Source organism: Perna viridis, chromosome 5 (assembly GCF_037379345.1).
Source record: "Perna viridis isolate PV_CMFRI_1.1 ecotype Kerala chromosome 5, ASM3737934v1, whole genome shotgun sequence".
Classification (NCBI taxonomy): domain Eukaryota; kingdom Metazoa; phylum Mollusca; class Bivalvia; order Mytilida; family Mytilidae; genus Perna; species Perna viridis.
This window is the reverse complement of record NC_142449.1, coordinates 31,890,597-31,910,385: the sequence shown is the minus strand read 5'-3', so window position 1 is coordinate 31,910,385 and position 19,789 is coordinate 31,890,597. Positions and strand designations below refer to the sequence as shown.

Below are 19,789 nucleotides of genomic sequence, written 5' to 3'. Positions count from 1 at the left end.
ACAAGAGTTGTGTCCCTTACCCTAGGTCTACCTCCTTAAAAGCTATCAACATTGCTTGTATATCTTGAATTATTCAGTATTACATCTATGATCAACATAGAAATATAAAAATGTTTGAAGGACTGAACGTTTGTAAATACATTCGTTTTGAAAGAGGTGAATGGTTTCACATCGATAAGGTTCAGTAAAGCTCTTTTTTCGTTCATCATGAAAAATGTGTCTACACAACAAATTCAGACAACCATCTACATCAATTATTATTTATTTGACGGAATTAAACTCGTTTTTTGGTGAGATAAATGCAAAACCAAGTAACGATGAATCTTATCGAGAACTATGAATAACTAATAAAATTGCAGAATAAAATACATGTGATGTAATTTTATTTTGATACATAACGATCAAGATAAAACCACATACACTTGTGTTTATGTATATTTTTTTTGTGATATGCTGCTTTAACATCATTTAGTTATTAACATTAATTATATTAAAATGTCAAGGACACTTTCAAACTAAAACATGTATTTGCGTAACTTTAATTTGGATAAAATGAGGCGGCGCCTTTGAAAAACGGGTTGGCGACTTATTAATGCTGTTAGTTTGTGTCTGTTACAGTGTCAAGTGAAAGTATCTTACTAGCTACGTCAATGTGTCATGTACATACATGTAAACCCCTTTTTGTTGTTTTATACATGTACGTATTTTATACGACCTTTTAGAAAAACACTTATAGATTTATAGTAGACCAACCAGGTAAAAGGAAAAAAGAGAAAAATGGACATTCACATACTTAAACCTTGAGCTAGAGAGAATCCCTTGGCCATGTTTGTAGGAGTAGAGGTATTCAGTGCATGCACTTTTTAGTAAATGCTAAAAGAGTATTGCTAAGACATAAGATGCACGTATGCAACGTATAAAATGCGCTGAGAACCCGACTATAAACACATAGCTTTAGGTACGTGTATATAGACCACGAAAACAAATCAAAAACGAAACCAACAAACAAAACAACAAAACAAAACAAAACAAAACAAAACAAAACAAAAACAAAACAAAAACAAAAAAACAAAACAAAACAAAAACTCCAGGTTTTTATAGTCTAAGAGTCCAAACATGATTACACATCAAAGTAACCCCTAATTAAACGCGGCCAAGTGGTAATGACTAATTCGATAAAAGTACATTTCGTCTGCTAACTGGTCGGTACCGGTAAAGACGAGTTCGAAAATTAAACTACCGTGACTTCATCGTCGGATAAAAAATAAACTAAATAAATTAAAGAAATTACGACTCTTCCGAGATTTTTCTTTTTAATATGCATACACATATAAACAGTGTGGTTTTTTTTCAATACAATATATGCAAGTAATAGTATATGCGCATCCACAGAATTTAAAAGGTTTAAAGCTGTTTGTATTCTGATATCCTATCGTGTAATATCTGGCGATTTTGTGTTGCTATATAGGACTAAATAAATGTGATGATAACATGTCTTTATCAGGTTCAGAGATAAATGCCATTGGTTTGACGGACATTGAAAGATAACAATTTCTATATGTGACTCAAGTCTAATTCCAAAACAACGAACTTTTCTGTAAATAAGTGAAATTGCAGGATTCCTGGTAAGTTTTTAAACCTCGTTATAATGAAGAATTACTTTGGTGTTATAGGAAGAACCTCCCGCGCGGTTTTGAATGTATTCCGTATTTGAAAAAGTTGTGTTTAAATGAAATTTAAGCTGAAATGGCGGACCGGAAGTGAAGGCTGACACCATGATATGGTATAACAAAAAAGACAAAATTAAGTTTAAGTACGACTTATAAACAATCTTGCTCGACTTGTAAGAAAAAAACACTTCTTTGGTTATTTGAATTTATAAAACAAATTAACATAAATAACGGTACTTCAGAGCAAATCATAACATTTCAAAAAAAGAGACCACACATACACTTAGTAGCAGTACCCGTTTGATGTTCGTTTACCGCTAGGATATTTTTCTTTCCATAATTTTAATTTCTGTTTTTATTTTATTCTTTTTAGTTTTAGAGGTCAATGATTTTTAATCAGTTATTCATACATACATTTGTACCACCTTCTCTTTCTTAGAAATTCATTGGTTGAATATCTATAACCTTATCACCAAATAATGATGGAAAGAGACGTTTTACAAGTGATTAACCTAGTAATTCTTTCGTTCGACATTGTCAGAAGCAAGCAGTGGCGGTTCTAGTGAGGGGAATTCGTGAAAAAAAAACTTAAGGGAGATCTAGGCTTTATAATTGTTTAATTTTTGCCCCACCCCAAATACAGGACATTAATACATTTTATTCCCCCAAAAGTGGGTAAATCCCCCGGAAATCCGTTAGATTATTATTGAAAATTTACCACTAAACATTGTTAAGGGAAATCTTAATGTCCAATGCGTGGCTTGGCGCTTTTGCTGGATAAGGAATCCTTACTATTACATGTACCTATTTTTTGTGTGTGACCTTGTTATATGTACCATTGTCCTTGGCCGTACTAGCAGCAGCTGCATCAGATAGTCTCATGCATCATAAGTGGTTATGCAACAGCTCTAAACGGATTGAATTTAAGATGCAACTCAATCATTTTTATTGTTCATAAAATTACATTGTGATATCTATGTTATGATAAATTACAACGGTTTAACTTTTACTTATCTGATCTGGCAAAATCAATAAGATAAGAGAAGGGCGCATGCAATTCAAACCAACGGTGCCCATATTATCTTTATACTTGTACATGCATAAACCAAAGCATTGAGATTGAGTTTTCCTGAGAAAGCAAAACAAAACAAAACAAAACGCGATTTCAAATGAATGCTACAGTCACGTGGATATGAATATAAAGCCCGACAAGAATTACTAGAGTACTAAACAAACTTCATACTTGATAATGAAGGTGGAAGCTGCTCCGGCAATCTTTGTTTAATAGTGATAAGTATTTTGATTTTTTTCGTCACATAATTTTTTTACGATAAAATCTACCAAAAAAAGGCGACATTTGCCTTCAATGCGTACTTCACGTATGTCCAATAAGAGACAAAGGAAACATTTAAGCAATACGAAATCACGTAAAATGCTTTGAAAAAGTGTAATAAAAACAAGCAAGAGATTTTGAAAAAGAAATATTCGCAGAAAAAATAATAATTAGGTGTACTTTGTTGAATTTTATTTGAAACATGCAATGGAAAAAAATCAAAACATTTGAATTACCGTCTTAGATAAGCAAAAATTTAAACAAAAATCATTTTGTAATGTTTCAAAAAAGACAAAAAAACATATATTATGATAAGAATCGCCAATTTCTATCAGACTAGTTTTAAGGATTTTTTAAAAGAAAAGTTTGGCATCTTTTACTAAAATAGTAGCCCTTCTATATCGGATATCATTTCCAATATTGAAAAACATTTTTTGTACATCAAATAGTTAAAAATAGATACGATTAAGTAGAATGATGTGTCAACTTTTGCCTGATTCTGTTATGGAATAGACAAAGTACTTTTAAAAAATACTAATAACATAATTATAACCATTTACATTGTATTCAAATATGTCATATTTAACAGGGATTAAGGATTCGTGATTTTGATGCAACACCCTGTACATCCTACCGTGTACATGCTTGCTAATTAAACGTGCTAGCGTTGAGTTAGAATTGATGGTACAGTAACACTATGCCTTAAATATGCAAAGGACGTTAATTTTGATATTATCTCGGATTAATATATAATTAAATCGTTACAGCAGAACATATCACTCCATATCCAGACTTAATTGGTGTTTAAAAAGCCGAGACCATATTTACCTACATGTGAGGTTGACAATAGTTCCTTAAAATTCGAATTAGCCCAGAGCTAGACCACAGAGGACATGACCTGCTCACCTTGTACTCATTTTTCGCCTTTAAAATATATGATGCCAGGAATAATCAATACCACGGGTTTCGTAAAATAAAAGCGAAAATATGAAAAATATATTTATTTTAACTTTCAAGGGACAATAAGAACTACTAAATTTATATTATTAATGAGATTTTTCTCACCATAACTCAGCTGAATCTTGTAGGACTGATCACTCATTTCATCAATCGCAAGTGTTATTTTCTATCCATAAACATGACATTAGTAATACACTTAAAAAACAAAAACAAAATATCAAATAAAAAAAAAAATAAAAGCAAAACATTTAAAACAATACAAGAACAATAAAAACCAACATACAAAAGAAAAGAAAAACAAGAAGAAAGCAAGGACAGAAAGAAAAACAAAACGAAACAAAATAATCATTTGTCACCTTCCAAGTGTAGAGAATCGAGCAAGGAATTGCCCTGCAACCTCGACCAAAAGTATACTACAGTAGGATTTAAAATGAGGATTATTTCATCAATTAAAAGTCAATAAAAAGTTCTTTCTATCTTTTACGGTTCTCTGCTTATTGACTAACATAAAAAAGCTTTATCATATGGATTCTTTCACTGATTGAACATTTTTCCGTCTTATTTTGGTTTTAAGGAGATAGACCTAGGGTAAGGGACACAAGTCTTAAAAATCATTGAAACGTTTGTATGCAGCATTTTAAATCAATCGTATGTAAGCATCTTATTAACTTGGATTCATTTTATTCTGCTTCAAACGAATGCTTGAGAGCCTTTGGTGAAATTGAATATAATAGTTATGTCACTTACCCTATGTCTACCTCCTTAAGATACTAGTATTTGTTAAAACTGTAAAAAATGCCATTTTTCACTTTCTGTGGGCAATAAATTTAATAAAGAGTTTAGAGTGTCGATTATATGGAGACTTATATCAAGAGGTCTTCAAGCCGAAGAAGGAAGCACACCTCAATTTGGTCCAGGGGAGCTAAAATGATATAGTTCAAAACAAACAAATAACATACGCCCCTCCCCACACCACCCATCCCCCCAAAAATTACATGAAAAAAAAAAAATACAATCCATTATGAAGGGTTCTTCTTACTTAGATTAAGACAAAAAAAAACTTTTAGACCTGACTAATATATAATCTAGTTATCTGATATTGTACCTCATCCTCGGGATGAGCCTTAACGTAGGGTATTTTAACTTTTTGACCTTCGATGAAAAGTTTTTGCATGCATGAAGTACGTTTATTGACATGATTCAGCTACATGAATCTTTCGTACATATCAATTATACGACCCTTGTTTTTGACATTTAAATACTTTACTTAAATGGGAATTTGATAAGACAGGATAATGCACGGAAACACGGTAAGACGGAAGCAATCTTATGCTCAAACTAAAATAACGTACTATATTTTCTAACATAGAAACCGTATTGTGGTGTATTTTGTTGCTGTTTTGTGTTGTTTTGTGTTGTTTTTATTTATTTTTTTTTTTTCATGTACTTATGTATGGCATTAGGTACGTTAAAAACAAACAAGCAAAACAAAACCAAACAAAAAAAAAACAAACACATGAAAAGTCAAGTTAAAATGACATTCATGTTCTCTCTACTTCTCTCTAAACTACGTGTATCCTATTTTAACCATTTTGATACAGAGAAATTGAGGGAAACGTGTATGAGACAAAATCTCCAATAATCTTCTTAAATATGCAACCACGGAAACAACAGGAAGACAACATTCAGTTTTCAATATAGAGTACCAAGGCTCACCGAACGACAAATTGTTTAATCATACATTAAGTCTTGCTTATAAAAGTGCATTGTCTTGTTTGGATCTCTTTTGTTTGAATATATATATTTTTTTAAATATCTAGATAATAGTAATGACAAAACAGATGTGACAACATGGCGAAGAGAAGTTCCTGTTCTATACTGATCAGGGCAGGTCCTGCGATCATAGTTGTATTCATCCATTTCGTGTTAGCTGGTAAAGGACAGTTTTCATGGATGAAATATGATAATTTTGACTACATTGATGACTATTTCCATGCAGTAAATGGCAAAACATGTCGGAGCAAATCTTACAATTCGATGCTAATGCGGAAAGACGTTGTTTCACAAATTCCAAAGGCAAACGTTTTGAAGAGTCAAGTGATATACCGGAATCGTACGAATCTGGTTCATTTGCATAACATGGCTTTGAACCGCGCTTATTTCATGAGTTACATTCTTCAGAAAATGAACGACACTAAACTGTTTTATCAACAACCTAACATACATTATCTATATATGTCTGTTACCGCCGATATGAACGCCAATCCGAACAATATAAACGGAAGTTCTATCATATTTGACAATAACTGTTACTATCCCAACTGGTTTGTGACCCTCGATTTCAATAATACGATTCCTTTATTCGGGGTCAAAGGTTGGCGATGGGATGACACATATGACCAGGACAATTATCTCAGAGAACCAACTAGAAGAGCAGCTTATGTTACCGATATAGGGGCCGGGACAAATAAAAATTATACGCACAGCAATTATAAAATGAACCCATGGTACAAGTTTTATTTACCCGATGTCAACAGCGAATCCGACAAAAGCAAAAAGTTCACTTTCGGCGTTGGAATCAAATACTCCAATGTAACAGGGAAATTCATTAATGATCAATTTGACAACTATAATTTCTTTGGACCTAACTTACCGAAGCAACAAAACAATGATGATTCATTGCTGCCAGTCCGATTCACAGAACCATATTTTGATTGTCGGGGTTCTAAAAAGTGGAAAGTCAGTGCCGTAGCGCCAATTGTCGACTTTATGCCAAGATATTCAAACTGGACGCATTTAAGAAGACAAAGGTAATCTATGTTTCCTGCATGCAATAAATCCTCAGACCTTTATATACACTTACCTAGCATGCAGAACAGATACACACTGCGTGCTCTCTCCCATTCTATTAGTTTGAGAAAATAGGAATCTATCTCTTCAACCATTTTGAAAATCTCTCAGTCCATCACTAGCATACACATCTAAATTCAATTCATACGTCTGGCGTTGTAATTTCAAGGTCTGAATCAGATGTAGTAGGTAAAACAAACAAACAAACAAACAAACAAACAAACAAAAACGCACGTGTATATCTATCAACAAAAACAATTATATCATAGATCTTGTATTTCGAGACACTGAGTTATCAGGATCAACGTTTTGCGTCGTTCTTTTCAAAGGTTTTTTTTGTTTTTTTTTGTGTCCTTGGCAGTTTTATGTTACAAAACTGTAACAATCTTCCTGACCGATTTTCTTCAAACGATCATTTTGCATAACAGTTGTTCAATTAAATACATACAGTCTTTTTTGATACAATTTACAGGTTTGTTGGTCTGGTAATTATGGACACCGATTTCCAGGAAATAGATTTTAATGCATGTGGTGTAAGTCCGGGTAACCCAGGACCAAGCTTTCTGGCTGGAATTTCAAGATGTAAACCACCAACTACAGGGGTAACTATTACAACAATACTCTTCACTAGTTTGGCATAATTATGTTTCATTGATGAAGGGAATAGCGATTTACATCATCGAAAAAGGGTTGATGATAACAAGGACAGCCAATCATTGAAAGCCCCTTAAAATACATCATTATCTTTTACAACATGAATGAACAAGGGGAAAAAGCAATTCCTACGGTTTACCTACTAGCAAAGTTTTCAAGTAGCAGTCTTTATAAAAATCAGACAGAAGATTATTCATGCAAGTCAAAACCCTACCAAATGCACTTTTATTTCTTGTTCAGAAAAAAAAATACCGATCACATAACCGGTATTAGTTTTTCATTTGGTTGTTGCGCTTTAGAGATAAAAAATTATATAGATTTTACATGAAATTGGCACTTTGTAATCGTTCTTGATTTGGTTCATTTTCATTGATTTTAATGGGAGATAAATGTTTGATTTTTTTAAAAAGTGTAGATCTGAATACAGAAATGATTATCGTTATGTGAATGTGTAGCAAATATAGACTGTAAAGGCATCGTTTATTTGGTGGGTTTTTCTACACCATGAATTATACGTACTTTACCATTGGTAGTGTCTGAATTTTTAGTGGACTGGTACTTAAAGCAAACCATTATTCAGAATTAATAGGTGTTTTTAAAAGTTCTGGCAGTAGCAGAGTAGGATAGGCATATACGTGTACTTTTATGTCAAAGTTTTAGAATGATGTTGTGGCCAGAAATGATAGAAAGACGTTATAAACCATCGTAATAGAAAAAAGCAATTCAGTTCTAGTCTTAGTATTATTTTTATAAATCTACTTTAGTTTTTTCCTTTAACCCTTCAATAATTCAAATTTCAAAAAAAAGCAAATTGAAGATTTATTGAAAATACAAGAATTCAAGGAAAAGTACCAATTTGTCCTTTTTTAAAGGACAATATTCAGATTCAACTTAAAAGTGTCGATTTCAAAAGTCAAGGAGTTACGTTTGATGTAGATAGCTTTGTATTTTGATTTTTCTTTAATTTTCGAAAAATGGCACTGGATATTTTGACATATGAATTTTGATTGAACACTTTGAACTTTTTATATTAGTGCAAGCATAAAATGGGATACGGTCGTAGACGTGGTGGATACGTTTGTCACTGTAAAAATCCCTATCGGTACCCCAAATGGATTTCTGGTCCCTTTCAAGGAGATGATGTAGAAAGAGCTACAGAGTATGAGTACAAAAACAACTTCGAATGTGTACCAGATCAACGTAAGTCCTTACATGTCCTTCATAAAATCGAGAGATCACGATTCGAACGTACAAGGCTAAAAGTACATATTAAAAAAGAGGTCTCTTCTTGAGGATTTACAATAAAAACCGTCTAAACCGAACCCCTTCTGTCTGTGTTCGATTAATCAAGGTTCAAAATACATTTCAGTACCAGTCTTTATAAATATCAGGCAGGAGATGATTCATGCATGTCAAAAACCCATGGAATTTACTTGTAATTCTTGTTCGGAATCAGATAACGAACACATAACTAGTCGTACTTTTTCATTTGGGTGTTGCGCTTTTGAGATAAAGTCCATATATATATATATATATATATATATATATATATATATATATATATATATATATATATATACGTAAAAAGTTATCGTTCTTGACTTTGTCCGATTTTGTTGATTTTAGTGGGAGGTTTAAGTGTGATTTTCTAAAAAAAAATACAGATCTGAATATGCATTGGACTTTTCTTATATAAAAATGTTGCTTATGTAGACCAAAAAAGCATCTTTTGTTTGGTGGGTTTTTCTTCACCATGAATGACCTTACCATAGTCCATGATTTTATATGGACTGGTACTTAAACTGACACCAAAGGACTTCTAATTGTGTCTGTAGTAGACAAGTTTTCGGTTTAATCAATGTTAAATTTAGTCAGGTTTCATTAAATGGTCATTTTTAATGTTTTGAATAAGTACCATCATTCTGACTGTCGCGTTTAAAAGATTTTTAACCTGGACCTTCACAATTCTTTCACCTTCGAATAACACGAAATAGCTTAAATGAAAATAAAATTCCCTGGTGAATATATTGATTATATCTAAATTCTTACTAAAGTCAACTCTAAAAGCGTACTAAAATTCCAAATACCATGTATGATTGAAGCTCTAGAAGAAGACTATTATGCACCAACCATTTTATTAGGAAGGTTAGGTAGGGTATTGTGGATTGTAAAAATAAAAATAATTATTCCAATTTTATTCAGGCATGGACAGAAAAAAAACCTCAATGTTTCCCACATTACCGAATAAGTCAAAATAAAATCCAAGGCCTCTTCGAGAAGAATATGGTACGTGCCTTTATTATAATGGAAAACAATATTATTTATATATTATAGACTTGTGTGCACTATGTATTGTAGAACTTGGTGTGCTCCCAATTGTTGACAAAACACAACAGGTTGTAGTTGAGTTTGGTGTCGCAAATGTAAACGTGAGAAAGCGATCAGTTGGTTCGTTTAATGAATCCATGGCAGAACCAGTAAGGTATAGTTCAAGAACGTTGAAATCCATCGCCGATAATGCATCTCGCTACATTGAGGAGTTTAACAAATACACAAGGAAAGTTCAAGAACTTTATGAAAAGAGGAAAAAGCAAATCGAAAAACTGACGCCTGTATATTTAGAAGATAAATACCGTAAACGTAGAAAGAGAACTACAAACAGTGGCGAAAGATCTGAATTTGATCAAATGAGATTTGAAAAGATGATGAGAATTTTTAGACAAAAGGCAAGTATCAACAAAGATAATTGCAAAAGTTCAGCGCCAAGTCATTTGAATCTTCCAGGAGATGCTGCTTACGGAGTAGATAAACAGTTCGAATACCAAGGTAGAACTGCACTAAGATTGGCACATTTTCTCAGTAATTTTCTTCAGAATGTACAGTCGAGTGATAATTTCGGTAACCTCAGAGGTGGTGGCCGACTACACATGGAACAAATGTTCGGTGAAGTTATTGCAAATGTAATGGCTGACCATAAGATTTTATCATGTGGTCTTTATTTTGAACCATATATGTTTGAAAATCAAGATGGATCGAAACGAGAACTATTTGGTCCATTTGCATATATGAAAGACGGTGTTGCGTTTGCCATCGATACTGCCGGGAATCCGAGGAAATATATCTATGAGGATTTTTACGTTAGAGTTAAGGCTAACTGGAAAACCAACTTCGATCATTTAATGACGTATAAAATGAGACCTATGGTACGCTACGATCCAGCTGGTACCAGTCAAATTAGGTTCGAATATTTCCCCATGCGATACATAGCGCCTGCGTATTATGATGGTCAATGGTCTCATCCATACTTCCGGTGTGATGGAATGGTCGATGAGTGGGTTATGACGTACTCAACACCGTTCTTCTTGAAGAATTATATTTCAAATAAGATTGAGTTTGCGTAAGTATTTACTATAGTACATAAGGTCTCGAGGTTTCTGTTAAAGGTTGATTTTGTTTAAGCGAGTCTTCAATACAAATATATATGGTTTCAAATTTAAAAAAAAGATAAATTTAGAAAATGTTTAGAGGTTTCAAATTCCTCCTTAATCGGTTTCTTTGCACCTATGTTACACATGAATAACTGCACGCTATATATATTATAATGTGCAAGAATTGAGACATAAAAATGTGTTACAGTATTTCATTAGTATAATGGGTATATTAAATTTATTTGAGAAAAAATACAGATATCACATTTTCTCTCCAAAAAGTCGTCAGTGTTGATGAACTTAGATTGTTATATATAAGTACATTGTATAAACATAGTTTTCTCAAAAATAAGACATAGTCAACCAAGCATGGAACATTGAAACAAAAACATTTATGACCACACTAGTCTTACATCAACAGATACATGTATAATATAATATTGACAAATACATTCATGGCCATACTTTTCTTACTTCAACGGATACATGTAAATTTCGTAATATTGTAATAGATATTAACATTTTTTTTAGAATATAATGTAGGGTCGGGGTACATGTAGAATGTAATAACATTGTTAGAAAGACGACACCTTCTAAATGTTCTATTTTGTATAGGTGTACAAAAATGGTAAATGATATACTATAATTCAATAAGAATGCGCAATTTAAGTATATGATAGCTGTGTTCCGAAAAAAGCAATACTTTGAACTTTTATTACTTGGTGTTTTGTTACTTATATTTTGTAACAGTAATGTCAAAGACTCTGCACCAACTGACACTTATGTTCAGGGCTTCAAGTTACTATGTTTAAATAAACATGATTACGCATGATCTATTTTTGTCTAGTTGCTGATTTCTTCTCGTGTTATGGCTGCAACGTGATCTTGTTCTTACATGTGCACGTGATATTTTCTTCTATCATGCAACTCGTGATCTGTTCTGTTGTTATAGTACATGCAATGACTGCGGCACGTGATTATTTCTTCTTCCTGCCACAAGACTTGTGATATGGCTGCAGCAAAGGCTTTCTTCTTGCATTTTTAATGCAACACATTATACTTAAAAATACTTACTACCAAAGATTTTTTTATACTTGCACTGCAATATAGTGTCTGCTCATTAGCTAAACTGTATTGCTGCTGTTCATGATTTGTTTACATGAAATTGCTGCAGTACATGAGAATTCACTCTAAGCTGCTGACGCGATGAAAGTTTTACCAATTTGGCTACGGAAAGAATTTGTGCTAACTGTCAGTGTTGTGATATGTTTTGGAAACAATTAACTGTAATGTAAATAGTCAAAAGGAAAAGTCATTAGCAGTGTAGGTAAAACAAATTGAAATATCGTGGTAAAAACCTGAAAGTTCAAAACCAGCGCAATTGTACTGACTTAGAAAAGGCACATCACAAAGGAAATGGTTCTATAGCCGCAAACCCCCCGCTTCCATTAATTAAATATTTCCGGTATATTAAAATATAAACGGGAAATATAAATTTGCTATATCTGCATTCTGAATTCACTATCTAGTATGTTAAAGCTGTATTCTTATGTTAAATGTATAACTTCACTTTAGACCTGATTGTATCCTACACATGTACCACACCAAAACAAACGTTTTCGTGCTTTTTCCACAATCAGTAGTTAGAGATTACATGTACATGTACCGTTCTTGAATAGATCCGCGCAACGATTTGACGGGTTGATGACCGCTGACTGATTGATCGCTGACGGATCGATAATCGATGACTGGTGACGACCTGATCGCAGTTTTGTTATGTAAAATGACGGATGATCTGTTTAAAATAAAAAAAAATGTAAATAAAAGTATAAATTGAATATGTTTAATTCTATTGCATTATGTCAAAATGTGTAAAATTCACAAAGAAAGCTAATAAAACCGTAAAATACAGAGACCGCAGGTTTAAAGGATCGGTTTGATCGCTGAACTATTGAAAACTGATTAGTGATCGATGACCGATCGCAATTTTTGTTTCACGCATCGGGTCAGGTACATGTAGTTTATTTGTCAATATTCGTGATGTATTTCAGAGGTGTAGTGACAATAGATGTCCCATTAGATAATCTAGAGGTGAACCAATGTCCACAGCCATTCTATATTGCCAATGCTTTCAAAAATACAGCAAGATGCCATACGATGTCAACCAAGGTAAGCAAACAATTATAGTCGCAGTCACCAATGCTTCTTGAAGTAAAGTTCGGAAAGATTACTGCATTCTATACTAGGGTTACATTTGATCTAATTTATAGCAGCTGGAGGTGAATTTATAGGCTTGAAAATGCAAATTAATAATCATTATGATGAAACTATGTACGAACAGTGTTTTCTTCTTGAGCATCTATAATCACTTATCGTGTCTGTCTCACGGTTTATACATGTACGTACTTGGACAAAAATCACAGATTCTGAAATAACATCTGGATCATCTGAATAGAAAATAACCTGCTGAAAAATGACTCGGATACAATCTCCTATGTGCATGTTTAAATTTGATGGTGATTATAAAACATGTAATGAACTGATCGAATCTAAATCAAAGTACTTCAGTGTGAAAAGACTACTTTGTTTTAAACTTGAGGTTTGTGCCTTTTAAATTTTAAGTATCGAATGCAGCTCTAGGTTAATTTTCAATACTGAAACATTCTCTTTGCGACCACTGCTTGGCAATGATCTACATCGAAGTGCAAACGAAGGAACGCAAATTTGTTTAGTCTAAGTCATCTTACCAATGTTTAATCAGTAGTTTCAGGACGCTTGTCCTACCGGTGCACCTGGTCCATGCTCCCAGTTTTTAGTGGAGTCCGAGTTGCTCATTTGCTTTTGTTACTTTGTGTGTATGATTTAAGTTACTTTGTGTTCTTTGTTGTGTGTGTCTGTTTTCCATGTCTGGTCTTTGTATCTGGACTGTGTTCTTTTGATTACCGCTATGGCCTTAGTTCCCTTGGTTATTCTTTCAGTATTTACTATGGACAAACATCTTCAAATGCACTTTTTAGACAAAAACATGTCTTTTTTCTGCTACCTACTTACCCTATTTTTTCGTGCCTACCCAAAACACTTTATCGATACCGTTATTAAAGTCTAGATCGTTTCCTCATTAACGCAATGCAAATGCTTTTGAAAAAAACAAATCCCATATCTACCTACCCTATTTTTTCTAGGTGGTAGCAGGGAAATTTATTATTTTAACATAAGTTAGCGATCTTCAAATACATGACATTAAAGATAATTCAAAACTACTAATTAGTAAAAGCTACCGAAGATGACATATACAAACTTGGACTGATACTAAGAAGGTCCATTTACCCTATGCTGAGGGTTTTTATACCCCGAAAATTGACTCTTTACCCACAAAATTCCAGATTATCTATCATGTCTTTAAACTGTAGTATGAGTATACCAAAATGATCTTTATACATCTTATTCCTCCTGTTTCAAATATCAGTGAGCATCATAAATAAGGTTATAAACAGAAAAAGACGTGTGCGTACTTGGAAAAATTAGAGGTTACAAAAGTTGATTCCACTGCACCGGTTACTTAGGGCCCTCCACGAAAAATGGCGGTAGCCCTGTAGTGATTACTCTGTCGGTCGGTATTCTGTCTTCCAATGTGGGCTTTTGATATTTGGCGTGTGGGTAGAATACTTAAATCAAATTGCAACAGCGTGACCCACAGAGATGGATTCCATCTCAATGTTTTCTAGTATTGTCTCTTGGGCTATGTCTCTTGAAAAAAAATGAAACATTTTCTTAATATTTTACTAATATTTTAAATATTGAATGAAAACTTTCTGTTTTTTTCAAACATTCGTAGTACATTGTCATAGCGACCACCTGTATTCAACAGCAAGTTGTCTTAAAAGATTATACTTAGAATATCCCTTTGTAGTGCATTCTATGTAGAATAAGCATGTTTCATGTAGATCAACTGTCTTTTGTGACCATGATTTCTGCTCTTTCTTGGATTTCCACTTAAAACAGGTTTGACTGTATTTGAACATTCCGTTTACGATTGTTAGCTACTTGGGTTTTGATAAAGATTCATTGATTTAATATATGTATTTACATGTACATGTATCCATAAAAGTTACGTACGTTACGTACGTCCGTCCAAAATTGGAGAGCGAAACCAGAATTTTCAGTCGAGTTAGTATTTCAATACGCTAAAGGTGTTCACTTCCCTTAAGAGGGTTCATTCCACCTATTCCAACATTTTGAAATTTAAGTTAAAAAAACAAAAATTTCATGTTGGAATAGGTGGAATCTAACTGTGCATTTGCCATGTTTTACCATGAATGACTACAGACTGGCTGACCCTCACTATTTAAGCTCGTTTTAAAGCTTGGGATGTTCAGCTTTGAACTGACATTTGGCATCAAGATAAAAGTGAATACTATTCATAAATCATTAAAATAAAAAAGTAATAAGCTTGGCTTCATCAACCAAAACCAGCTTGGCATTGTCAATTATTGGCATGTTAAATGGTAGAAAGTTAAAATGGTTTTAAAAAGTTTAATATAATTTTTATTTTTATTTTAATAAAACATATTCCTCATTTTCTTATATTATTAGAATTTAATTCATTTTCACTCAAAATTTATTTTGTAGGAAAATTTATAAACAGTAATTTTTCATATTTAATTCTCAGGTAAATTTTACCTGTAAAACTAATTAATTACTAATTATTGTAACAACATATTAGGCTATAACAACATCTATTTTTCTCTGCATGTTGGAATAGGTAGAATATGTAATTTCAAAATGTTGGAATAGCTAGAATACCATTAAGAGTATGGCACGCCGTTTTTATATCATTCCAATTTGTAGATAACCTTAGGCTATATAATTTAGTAGATATATTATGTTTCTTATAATGTATCTTATATAGTGAATAGTTTATAAGATATCTTTCAAAATATTTAAGATATCTGATAATCCCTTAAATGTAATAAGATATTCATAAAGCATTAAGATATCTTATAAAATTTATGAGATATCTTACATACATGCACTTTATTATTGATATATCTTATTAAATGAAATTTATAAGATATCTCATAATCTCATAAAGTATATAAAAAGATAATCTGTAAACTTTACTTTTGTTGCTTTGTACGTATTATTTTGGTTATTTTATGTTTTTGTTGTGTGTGTCTGTTTTCCATGTCTGGTCATTGTCCCTGGATTGCATTCTTTTGATTACCGCTATAACCTTGGTTCCTTTGATTATAAATATATATTTCTATTTTAGAGTTAAAAAAATATTCCTTTGACAAAATAAATAAATTGTGTGTTACCTACATGTATTTTATCGAAAAATATAAGTAGATTGGTAGGAAGAACATTTTATTTTACATTTTCAAGACGATTAAGTCGTAACCGGAAAAAATCCGGATATTTTTTTTTAATCGACTATAAAACGTTCAGCGTCGGTATTGGAAACGGACGTAGAGGAAAACACACAATCAAGGAAGTAGACCTAGGGTAAGGGACATAACCCTCACTAATATGTTTGTATCATATTCAATTTCACCAATTAAAAGCCTTTCAAGTTTGCTTTGAAACAGAATGAAATCAATCCAAGTTACTTTGATGCTTCCATGAGAATGATTTAAAATGGTAAATATAAACGTGACTTGTAATAGTTGTGTCCCTTACTCCAGGTCTAACTCCTTAATGCATTTTTCTTATTCGCGACATTTTTATAATATCATCTATTGTTATCTACTTAACAACAGTGCCGACCGCAAGCAGGATTCAAGTTTTCACGAGGGGCATATAGATGTGATTGCCGTCAGGGATATGAGTATCAAATCCGAGATGGGAAATTCTGGATTGAAGGGTCACTTATTGAACTGGAGTATGAAAAGAAAAAGAAAAATCTGTTTAGCAGGTATAATAATGAAATAAGTAATTTAAAAAAAAGTATATATTATATATATATATATATATATATATATATATATATATATATATAAATACTGTAAACTTAATTTACTGGTAGTATGTCGGTCTGCTGCAGTAGCGTAGTTGACAAAAATCAAAAGACCATTAAAATTATGGTTAGCATGATCAATATATACTTTCGCGAGGTAAGACTTAGGTAGAACAGAAGTGCTCTACGCAAACTTATCGACTCCCCCACAGTTAATACAGTTTCTAATATTGAGTTGTCTACCTTTTAATATATACATCACTTTTATCAGCCGTACCCATATGTTCTTTTATAATTGGGTGAAGAAATGTTGCTTTCTGATTCCTGATGAATCCCGATGATCCCGCGTAAATCTCGCAGAATACATGTAGTCGTCAGAAAGTGTATCCGGATCCGTGAACGTTGAAACCCTCCGTCTAAGAATCAGACAAAATATGTATAAGGTGTAGCACATAAAGGAAAAAAAACACACAGATTTTATTGCATTAACCAAGTATTTATGCCCGATAACTTCAAGAAGAAACCATCAAAGTGTTTGTAAAATTTTGCCTATTTAAGATAAAAATAGGTCAAATTTAGTTGAAATAATGCACTACGGAAAATGGCGGGAAAATTTTCCCGCACTTTTTCCTTATATATATATATATATATATATATATATATATATATATATATATATATATATATATATATAAAGCAGTGAAAAAGATCTACGTCACAGATGCTCCAGGATAAAATTAAAAAAGCTTTTCAGTTGTTTTCTAGATGTATTGAATATATTTTAGGCAAAAAAGACCAAATTGAGAAATATGTTGTGCCACCCATTGCCTGATTCTTACACAGAAAGGTACTTTAAAATTCGGTGACTCGCATTTGATTTGGAACACATCAAGTATAAACCATAGTTCATGATTAAGAAGTTGTCACCAACTATTTAAATAATTATATTATTAAACGTTTCGACTTTTCCTTTATTCATGCAAGATTATCATTACTGTGTAATATATATTTTCAGGTTTGATCAGCTAATTTGTCGGGTGTCTTCAGCACCGTCTGTATTGGCATCAGTCAAAACATTGATCATAATGACTGTATTCGTTATATCTCTTATAATAATGTAAGAAACAATGTGACCTGAATACACTTTGGATATGTATTACAAAATATAGTGCTATTGACCTATTGTGGATAACTTACTAAAATAAATGTATAAGTTGGTTAGGATCTTAGCAGAAAGGTGCGAATGCAAAATAGTCAATGGGCCACAATAGCTGTGTTCATTAATTGAAGCATGCTGAATCTTTGCCTGTTTTAAATGAGTCGTAGTACGCCAATATGCAGCAGGATACAGAAAGCAATCTTCTACAGAGAATCTTATAAGAGTGCGGTTTCGAAAATAGTAATTACATGTATTTGTAGATCTGCTTTTCTGTGACATATGAGCACTTTACCTTTAGAACGGATAGGAATTTTTCATAGTTGTTATTACGTTATATACCAAAGGAACAGGCTGAAATTTAACGACTGGACCACACCTTTGTCAGTTGATCGACATTTTATAAATGTATATATTTTGTGAACAATTTCATGACATTTATGCTCTATCTATTCGCCATAATAATTTTTTAAATAATCATCTGCAGATGTGTTTACTACAGTTACATTTCTTTTCCATATAAAACATCTGTTTAATTGTATTTCAATACGTATTTATAATTGAGAGAGATAACTTCATGTCATGTATATAGATCTTACCTTTCTTCATTTTCATTTGTAACTGCATTCGATTCATATAAACATTCCTTTCACCTGAATAGTCATCAAATGACTAATAATTATAAACGAAAATAATTATGTCTTCTTTAACTTTTTCAATCCTCGACAATGGAAGAATCCAGGCAAACGTGCCTGCCAATGATTGCCATAAAAAATGCCCCATGTTGCCTAAAATCGAAATACTAACAATCATCTTTACCTAAACAATTAAATATGTATTTCGTTGTTTCCCCTTTAAAAATGTAATATGTCCTTAAGCATTGTTTTCTGTTTTGACTCTCTGTTTAACCCTCTCCTGCAAAGTATCACTATGTAGTTATGGGTGTATGCATGCCCTTCAGTCTGAATATCCACCCGTAATCCCTATCCCTCTGTATTTCCCATACGCTCAGAGGCACCCCTGTCATATCCGCTTCTCCTCCTAAAACACTTATATGTAATGGTAGTTAATCAACTTTCAACGAATATTGAAGTTTAAAAATGCCTTGAAAGATTAAAATTTGATATGAGTAAAGCACAACCAACAACGTTTGTTGGTTGTGCTTTACTCATATCAAATTTTAATCGTTTAACGAACATTGCACTTATACATTTTTCTTACGTTTGTAAAATCATTGAAAAAAGGGCCGATAACTGAAAGGGGCGAGATAGAATAAGTACACGGTTTATAAAGATGTTTGTTGTTTTCCGTTTGTTCATGTTTGTCAATTTCTGTCTGTTGATGTTTTAGTACTTAATCCATCCATCCTTTGCTTGCTTTGTTACAGCTGTATATTAGATGGACGTATAAATGATATCAAAATTTGAAAAAAAAATATTTATGTTCAAGATCTTGAACCTGGCAATATTTTTCAAGTTCAAACAATAAATATACATTTTACTATGATCTAGAATTGCATTTGAACTATGGATTTGTTTGGATACAGATTTGTTGCACACTTTCCAAAATTTGTACGGTAGTCAATATGACCAGAATGGTCAATATAGTGTCCTTTTAGATTATGATATTATGATCAACAACCGTTACGTTCACAGATATCTTTTGATCTCCAATATAAATGAACATCGCCGCCGGTGTATATATTTTAAAGGAAAAAGAACACTCACACTTCCGAAGCAACTAAGTTCATACCCAGCTCTTATATAGATGGGTCTGTGCTGT

At 32.5% G+C, this 19,789-nt stretch overlaps 1 protein-coding gene across 2 annotated transcripts; it reads left to right on the top strand.

Moving 5' to 3' along the window:
- The first annotated feature begins 1,303 nt into the window (after positions 1–1,303).
- LOC148617087 (uncharacterized) lies at positions 1,304–18,705 on the top strand. Of its 2 annotated transcripts, none has more exons than XM_088584399.1 (8): positions 1,304–1,625; positions 5,784–6,773; positions 7,286–7,415; positions 8,502–8,667; positions 9,826–10,864; positions 12,947–13,064; positions 16,655–16,809; positions 17,867–18,705. In XM_088584399.1, exons 2-8 carry the CDS (start codon positions 5,815–5,817, stop codon positions 17,970–17,972), a joined length of 2,673 nt encoding a protein of 890 aa, XP_088440525.1. In that variant the 5' UTR covers positions 1,304–1,625; positions 5,784–5,814; the 3' UTR covers positions 17,973–18,705. The 2 variants fall into 2 exon arrangements, with proteins under 2 accessions (XP_088440525.1, XP_088440526.1); XM_088584400.1 differs by lacking the exon at positions 1,304–1,625 and adding an exon at positions 5,168–5,273.
- The last annotated feature ends 1,084 nt before the right edge of the window (positions 18,706–19,789 follow it).